This window comes from Balaenoptera borealis, assembly GCF_965194805.1.
Source record: "Balaenoptera borealis genome assembly, chromosome: 19".
NCBI classification, from domain to species: domain Eukaryota; kingdom Metazoa; phylum Chordata; class Mammalia; order Artiodactyla; family Balaenopteridae; genus Balaenoptera; species Balaenoptera borealis.
In genome coordinates, this window is record NC_138878.1 from 17,453,493 (window position 1) to 17,473,537 (window position 20,045).

General features: G+C 44.9%; 1 protein-coding gene across 9 annotated transcripts in view; it reads right to left on the reverse strand.

Annotated features, from left to right (window-relative positions):
- Positions 1 to 20,045, reverse strand: part of SLC7A6 (solute carrier family 7 member 6) — a 38,404-nt gene that overhangs the window by 13,152 nt on the left and 5,207 nt on the right. For 3 of the 9 annotated variants that reach the window (XR_014238010.1, XM_082369904.1, XM_082369906.1), the window contains exons 2-4: positions 19,558 to 19,677; positions 12,663 to 12,746; positions 11,504 to 12,065 (exon numbers count right to left, since the gene is read on the reverse strand). Coding sequence is in view for 7 of the 9 variants with exons in the window: in XM_082369904.1 (XP_082226030.1) it covers positions 11,504 to 12,029 (526 nt within the window). In the remaining 2 variants the exon portion in view is untranslated. Of the gene's footprint in view, positions 1 to 1,114; positions 3,964 to 11,324; positions 11,390 to 11,503; positions 12,066 to 12,662; positions 12,747 to 13,090; positions 17,934 to 19,557; positions 19,678 to 20,045 lie in introns of those variants that run through there. The other 6 variants (XM_082369908.1, XM_082369905.1, XM_082369907.1 and 3 more) reach the window with 6 other exon arrangements.

Consider the following 20,045-nt stretch of genomic DNA (forward strand, 5'->3'; position numbering starts at 1 on the left):
ATCCTGTCTGCCTAAGGCAAAGTGGCCGATGGACCGGTCAGAACCAGGAGAACAGGCAAATGGGGGACATCCCCCATCTGCCCCAGCTGAGAGGAAAACATCCCATCACTGTTGACAAGTAATGATACAAAGGCATGCACTACCACATATTCATGCATTCTGACAGCCGGAACCATTTTTGGAAATTCCCCCCAGGCCCAGGAATGGTGAACTTCACCCATTCTTCCCCACTCAGATTCCCAAAGTTTCAAACCACCTGGGGCACAAGACCTCTCCATGGCCACATTAGCGAATGGGGACAAGAGAGGCCCAACAACAAATAAGGTCAATTTAAATGCAGGTGGCAGGTCACCTAGCAGTTAGGGAGACAATGTTTAGCATGTAATTATTTTTTAAAAAGCCTGTCATGTGCCTGACAATTTCACATATATCCTCTCAATTAATTCTCACAACCACGAAATAGACATTCTTATTCCCATTTTACAGATGAGGAAACTGAGGTTAACAGAGGCTAACTACCATTCCCAAGCTTACATAGACCTCCCTGATCTCCCCCACCCCATTCCTATCCAAACCTCCCAGTTCTCGGATAGGCCCATGGAGAAGTGGGCTCGCGTCAGCACTGCTGGCTTTACATTCCAGCTCCTCACGTACCTCAGTGATACCTGGGTCCTGTGTTAGAGGTCCCAGCACCCTACCCCTGCTAAATAGGGACCGCTCTGATCCATGGAGAGGACTCGAGAACAGTATCCACGGGGCTCCACAGTGACACCTCTAAGTACTGCCCCTAGCCTCCAAAAATAGAACTTTTACGAGAACCTCAAATGTTATTATAAAATTTGGGGGCTCATCCTCCAGGCCACGTCTACCTACTTCTACCCATGTTGCACTCTCTCCTTCAGCCAGACTCTTTCCTTACTGATGCCGGATATACACATAAGAGAAATGTCCTCCCCTCCTCCTCCTGCCATAGGCAATAGCAACTCCCACTTTCAAGGTCTAGCTCAGTCCCCGCTTCCTCTGTAAAACCTTGCTAAAATATATCAGCCAGCTCCTCCCTGAGCTCTCTCTCCCTGAACCCTACAACATTCTCACTTCACACACAGCTTAGTACCTTGTGCTGTGGTCATATGGACCTATGTCTCAAGAAGGTTCCTCTCTCTCCCTCAGGCATCTGGGTGGTACTTCCCCAAGGAGATCACAAATTCTTAGGGGGAAACAAAAGCATACTGTTTTCTTAAGCTTACTGCCAAGCAAAGATGGGAACTGATCAACCCTGATTGGAATCAAGATGGTGATGACTTTCGCTTAACTGCCAATCCCCTGGAGCAAGGCAATTTTCAGAAAGTTGGACATTCCTCCACTCAAATGGAGAGGAGAGCCTAGGGCCAGCCTGTGGATATAAACATGAGCGGCTGAACAGCCTCCGTGGCACTTTAAGAGCTTTCATTCAGTACTTTGGCAAATGACACAGGTGCTTACTAGTCAGTCATATAGGGTGCGTGGGGGCAGGGGGGTGGGGGAGAAACGAGGCGGTGGGGAGTAAATAATGGCCAAGGGGGAAGGGAGAAGACCAAAGGAATGCACACTGCTGGCAGGTCTTCCCGGGGACCTGCCCTGTTAATCAGAGTTCACTGTGTGAAGCTAAGCCTAGATCAGCTAACATGAGGATTACCTAATAAATAGCCACCAGTAATCCACAGGCCTCTGTGCAATACAGTAAGCATATTTTGAAGTACCTGCCAGGCCCCTTCTTGGGAATTGCTCCCCCTTCCCTATCACGGCTGATAGAGTCCAACAACGGACCCAAGCTGAGCCTATTTGATTATCTCTCCCAAGAATATGGAGTCAGGATACCAAGAGACTGAACCTATCTAACAGCAGCGAAGTCAGGAGCCACAGCAAGTCAAAATCACATACGAGCCCCTGTAACAGAGGAAGAAAAGCCACAAGAAAGCAGAGGAAGGAAGCAGGACTACAAAAACGAGCAGAAGTGAGAGCAGCTTGTAAGAAGCTGTGCAGCTTGTGAGAAAAAGATTGATGAAGGAGAAAAACAAATACTGTATGCTAACACATATATATGGAACCTAAAAAAAAAAAAAGGTTCTGAAGAACCTAGGGGCAGGACAGGAATAAAGACTAAGACGTAGAGAATGGACTTGAGGACACGGGGAGGGGGGAGGGGGGTAAGCTGGGACGAAGTGAGAGAGTGGCATTGACATATATACATTACCAAATGTAAAATAGATAGCTAGTGGGAAGCAGCATAGCACAGGGAGATCAGCTCGGTGCTCTGTGACCACCTAGAGGGGTGGGATAGGGAGGGTGAGAGGGAGACGCGAGAGGGAGGAGATATGGGGATATATGTATATGTATAGCTGATTCACTTTGTTATACAGCAGAAACTAACACACCATTGTACAGCAATTATACTCCAATAAAGATGTTAAAAAATAAAAAGGTTGATGAGGAAAGACACAGAAATATACAGAAGACAGAGGCAGGGGCAAAACAGACAAGAGACAAAGACAAGGAGGCAGAGACAAAGAGATGGAGACAAGAAGAGCGATAGAAACAGAAAGATGGACATACACACGGAGAAGGAGGCTGTCTCACAATGTCCTGGCTGTGCTTGCTGTGCTTCTGGTTTGTAGCACTGAAATGTGGCTGCAAGATGGGGAGAGAAGCTGACACACTCCTCAGCCCACTGACAGGCACTCCCTCCTCTGGGTTCTGCTCCTTTTCCTTCCCTCCATCCTGCTACAAACTGCCCCCATGGCTTGGGCCTCTCTGCACACAGTGGGAATTCAATGAGTGAAGGCAGCACCTCAATGGAAGCCCCTGCAGAGCCTCTTCTCAAAGACCAGATGGAAGGATACACAAAAGCCTGGTCACAGCAGCTGCCTCAGGGAGGAAGACTAAAGCTCTGAGAGGGAGGAGACTTTTCCACGGTACACCATTTTAGATACTTTGACTTACTTACCATGCACATACACTTCTTTCTCAATAAAAGTACTTAATTTAAAACATTATGTAGGACTTCCCTGGTGGTGCAGTGGTTAAGAATCTGCCTGCCAACGCAGGGGACACGGGTTCGAGCCCTGGTCCCGGAAGATCCCACATGCCACGAGCAACTAAGCCCGTGCGCCACAACTACTGAGCCTGCACTCTAGAGCCCATGAGCCACAACTACCAAAGCCCACGTGCCTAGAGCCCATGCTCCGCAACAGACAAGCCACCGCAATGAGAAGCCCGCACACCACAACGAAGAGTAGCCCCCACTCGCCGCAACTAGAGAAAAGCCCGCGCGTAGCAACGAAGACCCAACACAGCCAAAAGTAAATTAAAAAAAAAACAACAAACCACTATGTAGGACTTCCCTGGTGGTGCAGTGGTTAGGAATCCGCCTGCCAGTACAGGGGACATGGGTTCGAGCCCTGGTCTGGGAAGATCCCACATGCCGCTGAGCAACTAAGCCCGTGGACCACAACTACTGAGCCTGCGCTCTAGAGCCCACAAGCCACAACTACTGAAGCCCATATGCCTAGAGCCCGTGCTCTGCAGCAAGAGAAACCACCGCAATGAGAAGCCCGCGCACCACAACGAAGAGTAGCCCATGCTGGCCGCAACTAGAGAAAAGCCCGCGCGTAGCAACAAAGACCCAACGCAGCCAAAAATAAATAAATAAATAAAATAAATTTATAAAACAACAACACTATGTAGCCAGGGAGCAGGACCAGGAGTAGAGTAAGGTGAGTAAGGAGCCCAGAGCACAAAATTTAAGTAGGCACTCACTGTCAGGGGACAACCTGGCAAACCTGAGAGTGAGTGCATCCTTAAATGCTGGCCCCAGGAGCCCTGCTTGCTTCACTGGACTCTCAGCCCTGCCAGAGAACAGAGAGCTCCGAGAACAGTCTACCAAGCAGACGCCAACTCCCTCGAATGTTTTCCTGATTCTAAGTAAGAAACAAAATTTCACCATCTGATCCCCCATCCCCCCACCCCACCCCCCGCCCGCCTCCCAGAGCTCCCATCTAGCAGCAAGGACTATACCAGAGCTCAAATACAAGAGAGCCAGGCTGAGCCTGGAGGCCAGGCGCTCAGACTCAACTACCACAGTTAAAACATCCACGCCTTCCCTCTTCCTCCGATCTCATTTCCTTGCTGCAAGCCTGCACCAATGAGTGTGGGACCCATGTGAGGGTCTTCCAGGCTCTCTAGGGGCTTGTTGCTGAGAAATACTCAAATAGCAGATCCAGATCCAATCCCTAAGCAGAAACAAATCCCCAAAGTCTCTCTGTGGCAAAGATGGCTACATATCTTCTAATATCTGTTCTTCCATCTTTCCTTAGTAATAGAAATTTTAGCTGGAGTCCGGCTGCCCAAAATAATGATGACATTTACCAGCCTCTTTTGCAGGCAGGTATGGCCAAGTAACTTAAGTTCTTAACCCAGGGATATAAGCAAAGTGTCACATAAGTAAGACCTTATAGGAGTATCTTTGAAGGGTGAGAGGTGCCTTTCTTTGTCCTTCCTGTCAGCTACAACGCAGACATGACTAGAGCTTGAGTAGCCATCCTGGACCACCAGCCAGAAGTCACATGCTGAGGATGGCAGAGCAGTAAAACAGAAGGAAGGAACCTGAAGAATTATGAAGTCATCCTACTAGCCCCATGCTGCCTATTTTTAACATGTGAGAGAAATAAATTTCAACATGCTTGAGCCATGCTCCTTTTGGTTTTCAGTTGTTTGAAACCCAGACTAATCCTGAATAATACATGTGCCCACAGACAAAAACTGCACCTCTCATACTCTTCTTCTGATGAGGAGATGGCCTGGCATCTGAAGCGGCAGTTCCAGTTATGCTGTCGCAGCTCCCTTCTCCTACAAGCACTGGGAGGAAAGGGAACCTTCCAATTCCTCCCACAAACAGGCATTCAAGGACAGAGGAGTGCAATCCTTAACAACAACGGCAAAGTGGGAAAAGAAAAAGAAGGGGAAAAAAACATCTACAAGTCTCTTAGGAGAGAAATGTTCTACAACAGTCTAGGAGAGGTAAACCCTTCCAGATGGAGATCCTGGAATCAGAAGCTACCTCTTGGCATGTGTATGAATACATAATGTACATGTCTTTTTTAAAAGCCTCCTTGTTTTTAATTACACAAGTATACATATTTAGTCTTATTATCAAAACATTCAAACTATATATAGGGTTAGAATCCAGGGTTTTTGAGCAACTGTGGTCAAGACCAGTCCTCCTCAGGCCTGTCACTGTCAGAACATAAAAGCTGTCTATCCATAGCAACAACTGACCAAAATAGGGGAGAGTATCCTTGCTACTCAGAACCCTGCCCAGGCATGAGTCCAAGACAGCAAGAGGCAATAGGAAGCCATTCAGGCATCACACAGTGTTTCCTCACTGCAGTCTCACCCTTGACAGTCTCCCTTTCCTTCTTCCTTCCCCTCCTCCTCCCTTCCCTGTCAGCCTTTCCAAACAAACCCTCAGGGACAACGGAATCTCAGCTGTGAGCGGACCTCTGCTGATGCCACTGTGTCAGTGCTGAACTGACTTCCATGTCAGTTCATGGCAAATACTCTCCAATGATGTATTTGAGGTTACATAACAGACAGGATCCCACAGTGATAAATGCACCAAGACCTAAGCCAGAAACACACACTTCTGCAGACAAATCAAGTACTCCTACAATGCTGGGCACCTGGGCTACTGAGAATACTGCTGGTCACCTGGTCAGAGAAAGGACCTATGGACCTCAATAAGTGCCATTTCCCCCTACAGTCCCATAAGTGAATAAGAGCCCCTAAGCATACTGAGCTCAGCGGGCAGCCTGAGGCCCCACCCACCACAGAAGAGTCCAAGATCCCAGAATACATAACAGCAGAATGACAGTTTCTCAATCTCAGCACAACTGACATTTTGGGCCAGATAAGTCTGTCACGTGGGGCTGTCCTGTGCATTATAGGATGTTCAGCAGCACTCCTGACCTGTACCCACTAGATGCCAGCAACACCCCTTCCCAGCAGGTGCGACAACCAAAAATGTCTCCAAACCTTGCCAAATGTCTCCTGGGGGGGAAACTCATCTCCAGTTGAGAACCACTGTTCTGACATAATGAGTACCACCTAAGACAATCTGAAATCCAAAAAAAAAAAAAAAAAAGCTGCTTGGATGTATCTCCCTGCCATGTGTAACCTGGGACTGGGGTGGAGGGCTGCTGGAAGCCAGGATCTGAAATAGCAATGCCTTCAGGGCCCGAGAAGGTAATATAAATGAGCAAAGGCAAGAATGTCTGGATATAAAACAAGAGGGAGTGGGGGACTGCAGCGAATGGGAGAATATATGCTCCATTTAAAGGAGTAACCACTACTCAAATGCAGCTGATTGTGTGAGGCTGGAATATGGGTCCAAGTTTGCCAGAACTTTTGATTTTTCAAGAGAAAGGGCAAATCCTGATTTTTAAATGTTGGCAAGTAATTCAAAATTATTTAGAACACTGTGCAGGCCCAATATATCTGTGGGCCAAGGGTGGCCCGTGGGCCACCAGCTTGCAGCTCTGCCCTAGAGTTAGTTATATGGAGACTGCCTAGGCCCTTTCTTCTAGGATAGAATTTTAATTGTCTAGCCTAGCATGGATATAACCTCTTTAAGCAGTCTCCCAACTAACCTGGACCCCTCTCATGTCTCAGTTTCAAGACTAACGTAATTCTCCTACCCAAGCCTCACCCAGCATTCAGTGCAGATCTTTGTTTTTTCCCCTAATTATGACATAGTTGGTTTCTTCCAATTTAGGTCTCTTGAGACCAGGCTGCTCTCAGTGCCACCCCTGTCCAAGGAGGCTCCCTCCAGCACACCCCAGCTTAGCTGGATGATACATCAGCCTGATTCTACACCCTAATTTCCAAGAAGAAGAGTAAACTGAGCCCTAAAACCTAGTCTGTTAGGATGGGACAAGGTTTTAATGACTTGGCACCACCTCTGACAAGTTTCCCGCCCTCAGGCCCGCTTTATGGAAATGCCTTGGTTTCTGGAATAGGGGTTTTTTGAATGAAAGAAGTTATACGATACCATAACTTTGCATTTCTAAGAGGTGAGGTCTCTCCTCCTGATCAAAAGATCAGTTCCTAGTGTGGGGATGGGCTTCCTAAGCAGAAAAAACAATAGGAAAAATCATAAAAGAAAAAAGATTTAACAAACAAAAATCTTCTTTATGTGAGAAATTATGTACAGAGGTGCCCTTTGATTTGGTTATTCTTGGAATTCATCCTAAGGCCATCAAGGGACCAATGCACAGGCACTCACAGGTGCTCAGAAAAGAGTACAAATTCACGAAACCTTCTAGAAAGCAACTGGGTAAAACACGAAGAAACTTAAAACAGTTTAATTCTTTAGACACAGGGATTTCTCTTTTATAATTTTATCCTAATAAAATATGAAGAAACTCTGAAAATGATTTCTACACAGCAGCATTATTTTTAATAATGATATTATAGGGCACTTGCTGTATGCCAGGCAGAGAGAAGTACTGTACTTTATTTGTATTGATTCACTTATTCCTCACAACAAACTTTTCAGATAGGTACTATCAATAAAATGAAAAAAAAAATGTTGCCTGCCATATCAGTAAACAAAGAATGTTGCAGCCATCAAGCCATCACAAAACAGCTGCTCCATGGAGAGCCCTGAGGGACCTCAGGATAGAAACAGGATGCCTGCCATCTAGCAGTCAGCACCCACTAACTGCAGCCACCCCGGACAGTGCACCCTGAAGAGATTTAGGTTAAGAAACCATAGGATACTGGTCCCAGATAGCTGAGCTACATATCAAAGGAATGATTTCAATGAGCCCTGACTTTTGCATTTTTCCATACATAGAAAAGCGCTCAATTCCTTAACGAGATATCTGGTTTTCTTTAATTAACAGTAATCTTTTGGGACTTCCCTGATGGTCCAGTGGGTAAGACTCCAAGCTTCCACTGCAGGGGGCATGGGTTCGATCCCATTTTTTCGGCAGCGAAAAAACAAAAACAAACAAAAAACAGTAATCTTTTGATGTTCCGACTACCTGGTCTTCGTTGCAAAAACTCCTATATATCCCGGCCCCTCCCTTACCTCTTTGCAGCAGTGTCTCAGAGCTATCTGAGATGCTGTGCCCCAGGCTTAAGTCCTCAGTTTTGTCTGCTGAATAAAACATAATTCTCAGCTTTTAGGTTGTGCATGTTTTTTTCAGTTCACAGTACAATCAATATTCCCATTTTACAAAATGAGAAAATTAAGGCACCAGTTAACTATCTCCTCCAAGGTCAGTAGCTACTCAGTGGTAAAGCTGGAATCAAACCCAGTCTGGCATGGGAGCCTATGATCTTCCCCCTCCCCCCACCCACTGGCCATGCCGAGAGACCAGGATGAACCCACACCCCCTGCAGTGGAAGCTCGGAGTCTTAACCACTGGACCGCCAGGGAAGTCCTTTTTTTTTGGAATCCTAACCACTAGGCTGCCAGGGAACTCCCAAGGGAGGCTATGATCTTAACCACTACATTACACTGCCTGGAAACTACTTGTGTGTCCCAAACCACGTTTTCTAAGAATATTTGGTGAAAGAGATTAAATATTAAAATTTTTAAAATGCAGTATACAAACCACAAAGAGTATGATCTCAAGGGTACTTTTTTTAAATGATGGATAAGCAGAAAAAAAAAATATCGGAAGGTATTTCACACAAATAGTAACAATAGTTCTCTGGGTGGTAAAATCATGGGTGATTTTAACTTTCTATTTTCTTTTTTGCATTTTTCTAATTCCCTGTAGGGTCTATGCATCACCTTTTAATAAAAAAGAAGATATATATATATAGATATATATAGATATATATAGATATAGATATAGATATAGATATATATATATATATATATATATATATTACTTTTAAAAAATGTTCCCTTTGGGACTTCCCTGGTGGAGCAGTGGTTAAGAATCCGCCTGCCAATGCAGGGGACACGGGTTCAAGCCCTGGTCCAGGAAGATCCCACATGCCGCAGAGCAACTAAGCCTGTGCGCCACAACTACTGAGCCTGCACTCGAGAGCCCGCGAACCACAACTACTGAAGCCCGCGCACCTGAAGCCTGTGCTCCGCAACAAGAGAAGTCACCACAATGAAAAGCCCGCGTGCCACAACAAAGACCCAACGCAGCCAAAAATAAATAAATAAAATAAATAAATTTATTAAAAAAAAATGTTTCTTTTGAAGAACATTTCACAAAAAGGGGGGAAATCCATGATACACTAAGTTTAAAAAGCAGAATATCAAGTTATATGCAAAGTATGATTCCAATTCTATAACAGAAAGAAATGAAGACGTAACTGAACTATTAAAAGTACCCATATGCCGGGCTTCCCTGGTGGCGCAAGGGTTAAGAACCTGCCTGCCAATGCAGGGGACACGGGTTCGAGCCCTGGTCCGGGAAGATCCTACACGCCGCAAGCAACTAAGCCCGTGCGTCACAACTACTGAGCCTGCGCTCTACATCCTGCGAGCCACAACTATCGAAGCCCGTGTGCCTACAACCCGGGCTCGCAACAAAGAGAAGCCACCGCAATAAGAAGACTGCGCACCACAACGAAGAGTAGCCTCCCGTCTCCACAACTAGATAAAAGCCTAGAGAAAAGCCCACACATAACAACAAAGACCCAACGCAGCCAAGAACAAATAAATAAATTTATTTATTTATTTTTTAAAAGATTTATTTATTTTTGGCTGCATTGGGTCTTTTTTGCTGTGTGTGGGCTTTCTCTAGTTGCGGCGAGCGGGGGCTACTCTTCATTGTGGTGCTCTGGCTTCTCATTGCGGTGGCCTCTCTTGTTGCGGAGCTCAGGCTCTAGGCGCGCGGGCTTCAGTAGTTGTGGCACACGGGCTCAGTAGTTGTGGCTCACAGGCTCTAGAGCGCAGGCTCAGTAGCTGTGGAGCACGGGCTTAGTTGCTCCACAGCATGTGGGATCTTCCCGGACCAGGGCTTGAACCCGTGACCCCTGCGTTGGCAGGCAGATTCTTAACCACTGCGCCACCAGGGAAGCCCAACAAATTTATTTTTTTTTAAAAAGTACTCCTGTCTGGGGACTTCCCTGACAGTCCAGCGGTTAAGACTCTGGGCTCCCAATGCAGGGGGCGCGGGTTCAGTCGCTGCATGACGCGGCCGAAATAAATAAATAAATATTTAAAAAAATAAAAGTACTTATGTCTTGGTGGTAGATTATAGGTGATTTGAGGCTAATTTAATTTTCTCCTGAACAAACATGTTTTATTATCAGAAAATTATTCCCTTTTTTAGAGAGCTCAGTCAGGCTAGAGTCCCCCTGGTGAAACCCTATCAGATATACAGCTGAGTTCCCACTTTCTCTCCTTCTAGGGGTATCTGTGGAAGAGTTCCCTTTTAACATCTGTCTTTAATAAATTCCTTAAAGTCAGGAGTCACAGCATATTGTACAATCCTTTACGGCTAACTCCAAGGTACTGTCAGTCTATTTTTAACACTGTGGATAAACTACACATACTGCCAAAGCTTTTGCAAGCAAAGATATGGAAAGAACAGAGTATAATTAAGTGCCTCTGGCAGCACAGTGCTAAGGAACACAGGGAATTCTGGGCCACTTCTCAGCTAAAACACTAGCTTTACTAGACTAAGTTCACAATAATCTTCTCTCCCTTCCAGTGTTTTCACACAGAATTCCTCCTTACAACCTCATAAGAAAAAAAGGAAAATAAAGAGAGATCCACTGGGATCTCTCAGGTTCTGCCCTCAGAAACCCAAATACAGGGTAGAAGCCACCTTCCTCACTGGCCGCAGGCAGAGCTTGTTTACAAAGTCAGCATAAAGAAATCTGAAACACCAATGGGAAACAGCCATTTTGGTGTGGTGCCTGCTGCTTAGATCGGCCTGTGAAGAGTGGCAGTGGCAGGAAGGAGTGGTCCTACTGTGAGCCTGCAGGTCATAAAGCCTTGGGACCCCCACAGTCTAGAGAACCCCATTTTCTCACTGATGGCTTTAAACTGGTTTAAGATTAAAAGCTGGGAAGCAAAATAACTTTTTTTTTTTTTGGAGCAGCAGAATAAACGCCTCAGCACTGAGGGTTTTTCCTGGGTTAAGTTACAACTAGCGATGTTGACACCAATCAAAACAAGACAAATATAAGACATGCATCAACCTGTCACATAGACTGGGGAACAGAACTCACTCAGGGACACCCAAGAAGGAAAGTGAGGCACCAAAAGCCACAAACAGATTCAGACTCTACCCATCCCCATCGTTTACCCTTACTTATCTCAGGAACAAATGACTTTGGTGAAATTGCTTCTTCAAAAAGGTAAGATGTCTCTCTTCCCCACAGAAAAAGAAAAGCAAATTATGCTGTTCAAATATAAATTACCATTAGCATTATAAAAATAACCCACAGCCCCACGCATACTCCCCCGCTAAGCCCTCAGACTTACACATGCAGGCTGCAGCGAGGAGACGGCAGGCCAGGTACGGGGGCTCGCAGGTGGGAAAGGAGGGCTGGATGATGTAGTTGGCAAAGGTGATAGCGATAATGGCCTGACTGGTGGGCTCAACAATTAGCAGGGAGGCCCAGAGGCGGATAAAGGCAATGAAGCCCCCAAAGGCCTCTAGAATATAAGCGTAGCTGGCCCCAGACTTGGTGATGGTGGTCCCCAGTTCTGCATAGCAAAGGGCACCCACAACGGAGAAAAGCCCACCAATGGCCCATATGATCAGCGACAACCCATAGGAGGCAGTGTAGACCAGCACGCCCTTGGGTGAGACAAAGATTCCTGAGCCGATCATGTTGCCCACCACCAGGCTGACCCCATTCAGCAGAGAGATCTCCTTCTTCAGCTGCATAGTTTCTGTGGACTGCTGAGGTAGCATGCTGACATCTTCTTCCTCCCTGGGCCGGCTGGCCTCAGGAATGAGATGGTATGTGGGTGTGTGGTGGCTCTCCAGCTCCCTGGCTTCCATGGCAAATAGTTCCTTCACACCTGTGTTTACTATGGCCTGGCAAAGAATATAAGTATGTCAGTCTAGGGTAGGGGCTGATAAGGCTCTAGTTTAGACCTGCAAGGCAGGCAGATTTCCCTGCCCACCTCTTGTGTAGGGACAGCATGACTCATGCACAGACCTAAATACAATGAGCCTGTCTCAGTTCCCACCACAGGATACAGAGAAATGGAGGCAGGCTGACCTCCACTGCTCCCAAGAAAGACACCAACAGGGCTCAGACACGACATGAGGGTGACTTCTAACAAGAGGCTTGATGCCCAGGGTAGGCTGGCATTAGGTTTATCCATAGCATGGATTCTCCCTGAGGTGTAGGTTTTGCTCTGTTCTTACCGACTTAAAACCTACAAACTTGCCAGAGTCCCAGCACTAGCCAGCCTGATGGGCCTCTCAGTTTCCATACTCACTCACCTCCACCCAAACATAAACAGGGACTTCTGCAGTGTCCAGCCACATGTGGAGAGGTCTGTAGCTACTCTCAGGCCAGCAAAGAACATGAACAGGTGGTGGGAAGGGCTAGGAAGATGCTAAGACAAGGGCATATCGCTACTGCAGAGACTAGACCAAGGAGAGAACATCCATGAAAATACACACCCTTGTGTCGCTATGTCCATTAACACCCACCTCACTTCCCACGTTGCTGCTTGCTCATTCAACACCTTTCTTCTTCCAAAGTGCCTAAATGAGAGAGATAACATAATAAGACCAGATGAAGAAAGAACATTCAGAGGGCACCCTAATGTGGGACTCATCTGCTATTGGCTTATTTGTTTTCCTCCTCAGCCTGCCTCTCACTACCACCTGGGGCTGCAAAGAGATTCCCCCAAAACAGGACCCAGTAATCTTGACACCAAAACAAAGCTATAAGTCTCCTCTTATCCACAGATCTGGCATTGGAAGGCATCCTGTAGGGAGACGGTGTGCACACGTACACACATGCACACACATGCACACTACTTCTTTTGGATCATCATTGGGCCAGTCCAGAAACCTCAAGGAAGATGGATCCCACACCAACCTACCTACGAAGGACCCAGAATCTGTCAGAGGAAGACAAGCACCTTCCTGACCCTGAACTCAGCAGGACCTTCTCTCTTCCTCAATTTCTGTGCCCTAGGAATTGGGAATTCAGATCCCCAACTCCTAGTTCATCTTCTGGAGAAAGGAATCTGATAAGCCACTTAATTCCCTCCCAGGAGTCAGTCCTTTAAGGTCACAGAGATAACTTCCAGGAATAAGAATGGGATCAGTACGTCATCTTCCCAGAACCTTCTCATCTAGTCAACAACAACGGATGTGCTGGAATCTTGCCTCATGGAGCTCAGAGCAAGTGAACTACAGCCACTCAAGACTGAGTAGTTCTCAGGGAAAACTCCAGTCTCCACAAGCCCCACTCAAAACTCCTGCCTTACCTGTCCCAGTACCCCTCCAGAGTCTAGACCTGAGCCCAAGTGAAAAAGCTCCTCTGGGGCCATTAATAAGCCTTCCCCCACTCCCAGAGGAGTTGAGCCAGCCTACTTTGCTTATTATGAGGCCTGGCTTTAAGGCAGCACCACTTTTCCTTTCACTCCTGGCACCAAGCCATGAAGGTGACTCTATGCTGGCACGTGGGAAAATATCTGTTTTCATGTGTCTGTCAGGTGAGCTCAGATATGCATGAAAACAAAACTAGGAAACACCTGAGGAGCCTGTCTCACATAAAAGTCAGGTGCAGGGGCTTCCCTGGTGGCACAGTGGTTAAGAATCCACCTGCCAATGCAGGGGACACGGGTTCGAGCCCTGGTCTGGGAAGATCCCACATGCCGTGGAGCAACTAAGCCCGTGCGCCACAGCTACTGAGCCTGCGCTCTAGAGCCCACAAGTCACAACTACTGAGCCCATGTACCACAACTACTGAAGCCCGCGCGCCTAGAGCCCGTGCTCCTCAAAAAGAGAAGCCACCGCAATGAGAAGCCCACGCAACGCAACAAAGAGTAGCCCCCGCTCGCTGCAACTAGAGAAAGCCCGCGCTCAGCAACAAAGACCCAACGCAGCCAAAAATAAATTAAAAAAAAAAAAAAAAAAAGAGTCAGGTGCAGGCTCTTCATCAGTGAGTGCTTCCATGTGTATGCTCTATGCACATTAATAAACTTGATTGTTTTTCTCTTGTTAATCTGTCTTTTGCCAGTCTAATTTACAACGCCCCAGCCAAGGAACCTAAAATGGGTAGAGGGAAAGGGTCCCCCCCCCTCACCCCGCACCTTACATTCCTTTAAAAAACAAAAAAGTCAGTGCACAGAGACTTAGGTTGCCCTTTTCCACTCAACTCAACATGGAGGCAAGCAGAGAAACCTGGCCCCAGTGGTCACTCCAGCCTCCCCCTATTCATCAGACCCTAGCTGGTGGGGAGGGGGAGGAGGTTACCAGGTATTCTATTTGGACTTCTGATACCAGACTGCATTTTCTATCAAACAATTCTGCAACACCCAGCAGATCTGGTGTCTGCTACAGTTTAATCAATTCTAACACCACCTACCTGGAAATAGCAACAGATTCCTCAGGTTAAGGGCTCAATCTTACAAAACAGCCCTCCCCACCCAACTTAAGATGCCAAATCGCAAGTCCAGGTTGTTCCTGTGCTTCTGACCAACTGGCTATGAATCGGAGGCTCCCACTATCCCCTCCTCGGGTTCAATTAATTTGCTAGAGCTGCCCACAGAACTCAGGAAAACAGTTTACTTACTAGATTACCAGTTCATTATAAAGGATATAACTCAGGAACAGCCAGATGGAAGAGATGCAGAGGGCAAGGTATGGAGAAGAGGCACGGGAAACTCTCCAAAACCTGTCCTTTTGGGTTCTTTATGGAGGCTTCATTACAAAGGCATAACTGATCAAATCACTGACCATTGGTGATTGATTCAATCTCCAGACCCTCTCCCCTCCCAGGAGGTCAGACCTGGACTAAAACTTCCAAACCTTCTAATCACAGGGTTGGTTCCCTCGACAAGCAACCCCCATCCTTAGAGGATCTAGATGCTTTCCAACAATCACCTCATTAACAAAAACTCAGGTGTGTTGAAAGGGGCTGGTTATATAAATAAGAAAAGACATCTGTTTAACCTTTACTGATCTGGAGCTATTTCAGGAACTGGGAACAAAACAAATGTTATAACAAAAGATGCCTCTATGGCTTATTAGGAAATTACAAGAGCTGTGGGACAGGAACAGTGGACAAAGACCAAATAAATAATCACAATATCACAGGGAGGGAAAAAGAGAGGTAAACTCACTTCACTGGAAAATTTAAAAATAGTATGAAATGTAACTGCCTTGACTTCTAACTTTCACTTAAGATGTAGAAAGCTGGGAAAAGCATCACTCCCACTCCAATGACAAGAAAAAGGCAGATAATCTACAGAATTGTAACTTTTCTTGAAATCATTAGAGAGCTGAGGTTACAGGCCAACCAACCAGACTGAGATTTAAGGAAAAACAGATACCTCCCAGAGAGATGCAAGTTCTGGCTTACCTGTGGCGGAGGGAGAACAATGGAACCACCATACAGGCAGGAAAGAAGAATTCGGGAACAAGTTTTAATGAATTACTAAAGGTCAAGTTTGGGTTAGCAAGAGCCATAGACACTTCGAGGGTTTTCTCCAGTGAGACCTCAGTGGGTGTTCACAAGAAATACTAGGCCAGAGAAAGCCTCTCAGAAGTGCCGGCCTGGAGGAGGAAAGCAGTCATTGCTCTGGGAAAAATACGAAGGTCCACCTGCTCCCTTCTCTACAAATCTTAAACCCCAGGGGAATGGGGAAACTCTGTCATTCCCAAGGCAGCTGGGACAGGGTGAAAGAAAAAGAAAACAATCCTCTCTGCCTGCGGGAGGAGCAGGAAATTCTGGTCCAGACCATTAGACATGGCAGGCTCACCCAGAAAGATCCAATCCCCCAGACCCAGGGAAATAGGGCCTGCTTAAGGCTCAGGCTGAACCAAGACCACAGAGAACCCCTCTACTCCCCACCACCAGGTTAGCAAGCACCCAGCAACAAGGCTGTGGTACACTGTGTGTTGAGGCACAGGTGCACAAAGAAGCCTAATGCTGAAGGTGGAGCATAAGCACAGAAAAATCCACCCTCAGGGCAAGGAAACACCAGAGGAATTTGGAGCCACTGGTGCACCTAAGGTAACCATAGCAACAACAAAACCCAAACCCAACTCACCTCCTAAATGACTCAAACTCCCACATTAACAGGCTAGCAAAAGAAGACGTTGTACCCATTTCCCAGAATAAAGACTATGTACCTCAATCTCTACTTTTCCACATATTACATCTGACAATCAATAACAAATCACAAGCAACATACAAAAAGCAACAAAAACAACCCACTATCAAGAGGCAAATTAATCAATAGGACAAGACTTAGAGATGATCCAGATATTGGAACTATCAGACAGGGAATTTAAAATAACTATGACTGGGACTTCCCTGGTGGCACAGTGGTTAAGAATCCACCTTCCAATGCAGGGGACAAGGGTTCGAGCCCTGGTCCTGGAAGATCCCACATGCCGCGGAGCAACTAAGCCTGTGCGCCACAACTACTGAACTTACGCTCTATAGCCCACGAGCCACAACTACTGAAGCCTGTGTGCCTAGAGCCCGTGCTCTGCAACAAGAGAAGCCACTGCAGTAAGAAGCCCATGCACCACAATGAAGAGTAGCCCCCGCTCGCCACAGCTAGAGAAAGCCCACACGCAGCAACAAAGACCCAACGCAGCCAAATATAAATAAATTTATAAAAAAAAAAAGAATATACATATATACATTTATATGTGAATCACTTTGCTATACAGCAGAAATTAATACAACATTGTAAACCAACTGTACTTCAATAAAATAAATTAAAAAATAAATAAATAAATAAAATAACTATGATTAATACATTAAAGGCTCTAATGGAAAATTTGGTCAGCATGCAGGAACATATGTGGAATTTCAGCAGAGAAATGAAAACCATACGAGTCAAAATGTGGAAAAAAAACAGAATAGAGCATCTAAGAGTTGTAGGACACTATCAAATGGTCTGAGGTAAATATTAAAAAATATACTTTTTTGATTCTATTAATTGCCTTAGAATATAACTAACTGCCTAAAGCAAAAATAGTAGCAATGCAGTGTTAATTTATTGCATAGGTAAAAGTAAAGTGTATGACAACAATAGCACAAAGATAAGAAAGAAGAACTGGGAGTTATACTACTGTAAGGTTCTTATATAATATTATATGCGAAAATTGATGTAATATTATTTAAAGGTAGACTGTGATTAATTAAAGATGTACATTGTGAAACTAGGGCAAACACTAGAAAGTTAAAAACGGTATAAATAATAAGCCAACAGTGGAGATAAAACAGATCATAAAAAATACTCAATCCAAAAGTAGGTAGAAAAAAGAAGAAAAAAGAAGCAAAGAACATATGAAATAAGTAGAAAACAGAAAACAACTAGCAAGGTGGCAGATTTTAATCCAACCATATCAATAATAACATGAAATGTAAATGATCTAAACACACCAATTATAAGACAGACATTGTTGGGTTAGATAAAAATGCAAAGCCCAATATGCAGTTTACAGGAAACCCACTTGAACTATAAAGACATAAGTTACAGGTAAAAAGATGGTGAAAAAAACATGTAAACACTAATCAAAACCAAGGGGGAGTAACTATATTAACATCCGACGAGACTTCAGAATAAGAAGTATTGCTAGGGATAAAAGAGAACATTATATAATGATAAAGAGGTCAATTCAGCAAGAAGAAAATTCTAAACGTGTATTTCCTCCAACAGCATAGCTTCAAAACACATGAAGCAAAAAGTGATAGATCTGAAAGGAAAAATAGACAAATCCACGATTATAGTTGGAGACTTCAATACACCTCTCTCAGTCGTCAATAGAACAAGTAAACAAAATCAGCAAGGATCTAGAACACCTGAAAATGGAATGTCCCAACATAGTTCTTGTCTAAAATTATGTGAATTCTGAGGGGAAAAACAGAAAAAAAGGCACCTGCAATAGGGCTTACCTCCATGCAGGAAATGGGGGCAGATCCAGGGGTGGGAGACAGCCTTCCAACAGGGAAAAACTGCTTTGGCTCCTCAAGTTTCACAACAGAATACCAACCTTACTATCTACTGAGTTGGTTGCTATCAGAGCACAGTTAGAAACCCTTCCTCAGGTGCTGCCCGAGGTCTTTAGGATCAATTCCAACCTTCTTATCAGGGCCTTATCACCAGACCCCCTGCTGCATATGGTCCCTCCCATGGTCCAGCCACACTGAATTACTTACAATTTCCAGAACCTGGAGTAGTCCAGGGTTTCCAGAGCCCATCAGAAAAACACATCTTTGCTCATACTGAGTCCTTTGCCTCTAACACCCTTCTTCTCCCACCATTTTCCTCAACATCCTGGCTGACTTCTTTCTCCACACATATCCTTGTGTCCCTGCATGTGTGTGTCTCAGTCTCCCTTTCTCGAAAACACAGTCTCTTGGGAATTCCCTGGCAGTCCAGTGGTTAGGATCTGTGCTTCCACTGCAGGGGGCCCAGGTTCGATCCGTGGTTGGGGAACTAAGATCCCGCAAGCCCCTCGGCACGGCAAAACAAAACAAAACAAAACAGTCTCTAAACTCATTGTTGAAGACAGTGTTCATTAAACAATTCCACACACCCTGTAAGTAAGTTCCTGCCTTGAGAAACTAGTGTTAAACCCCACTTGTAAGGACATAACACAGCTTTCTAACAGGTTTTCATCATATTTTCCAAGCTCCTGTGCAGCAGATAATAAAGGAATTCACCAGACCACTAAAAGTTCCTCATGAAAATTTAACCATGAAACTATCATATGCAATTTTCAGGGAGAAAAATTGTCTCTTTCAAAGTTCAGTTACAGAGAATATTTTATAAGCTGTATTCTAAAACTTTTATAATTGATGACTATGAAAAAAAAAAAACGCTGTTGAGAAAGACACCAAAATCTTAAATGTGGTGAAAACACAGAAGACTTTTTTCTTTTTTATACTTTGAGTTTTACAAGATTTCTACAATGAAAATGCATTACTTTTTTTATGCTTAAACTTAAATTATGTGACTCTTTACATTTGTCTTTTCACCTAGGACACCAGGAAACTCAATATCAAATTCAGCTCCCAATCACAGTGAATAGATACCCTCACTTTTCAACAGTACTTGATATCTAGTCTTTTCCATGGCTTTGGTTTCCTATTTTTACTTCCTCATTGCAAGTATCTTTAAATATAAACCACCACAATTACTCTTTAGAAAGAGATATAATAAATATATAATTTATTTTTATAATAATTATAGTGTTACATAACTGTTAATTATGTGTGAGCCATTCTCTTTACTAGTATTGTACTCAACTAACTAAAACGCTTTACAACTCGCAAAGATCCAAGAAAATTAACGAAGAACAGAGCAATAATATTCACCTGTGAGGAAATAAGCAAACATCACACTTTCATAAGCCACCTCATCATAAATGGTCAGGTACGAAGAAGAAAATGAAGTCTCCACAGCCAGGCCTAATTCCACGTGTCTCCAATTAATCTCTGCAACAAAGAGTGAGAGGCAACTTATCAAAAAATGAACCTAGTAAGCAGCAGGACGATATTTCCTTTTGTAAAATCTAATTTTTACATGCCCAGCAGGGGTAGCACTCAATTACTTAGAAGTTCCAACACACCCACAGTGGGGTGTAACTGAACACGTGTCTGAGAACCAGCCTGGTCCTTTCGAATCATGCATGTCTAGACAACTGCTGTTCCCTCTGTCCCAGGTCCCTTGAGCACCACTTGCATCACTTTTGTAGTAAAGTGTCCACACATCCTGGAGACTACAGCAGGAAGGACAAAGGACAGAAGTCAGGAAATTTCCTGTACCAAGAAATGCCAGAGAGATCAGTCACATAACTGGTATT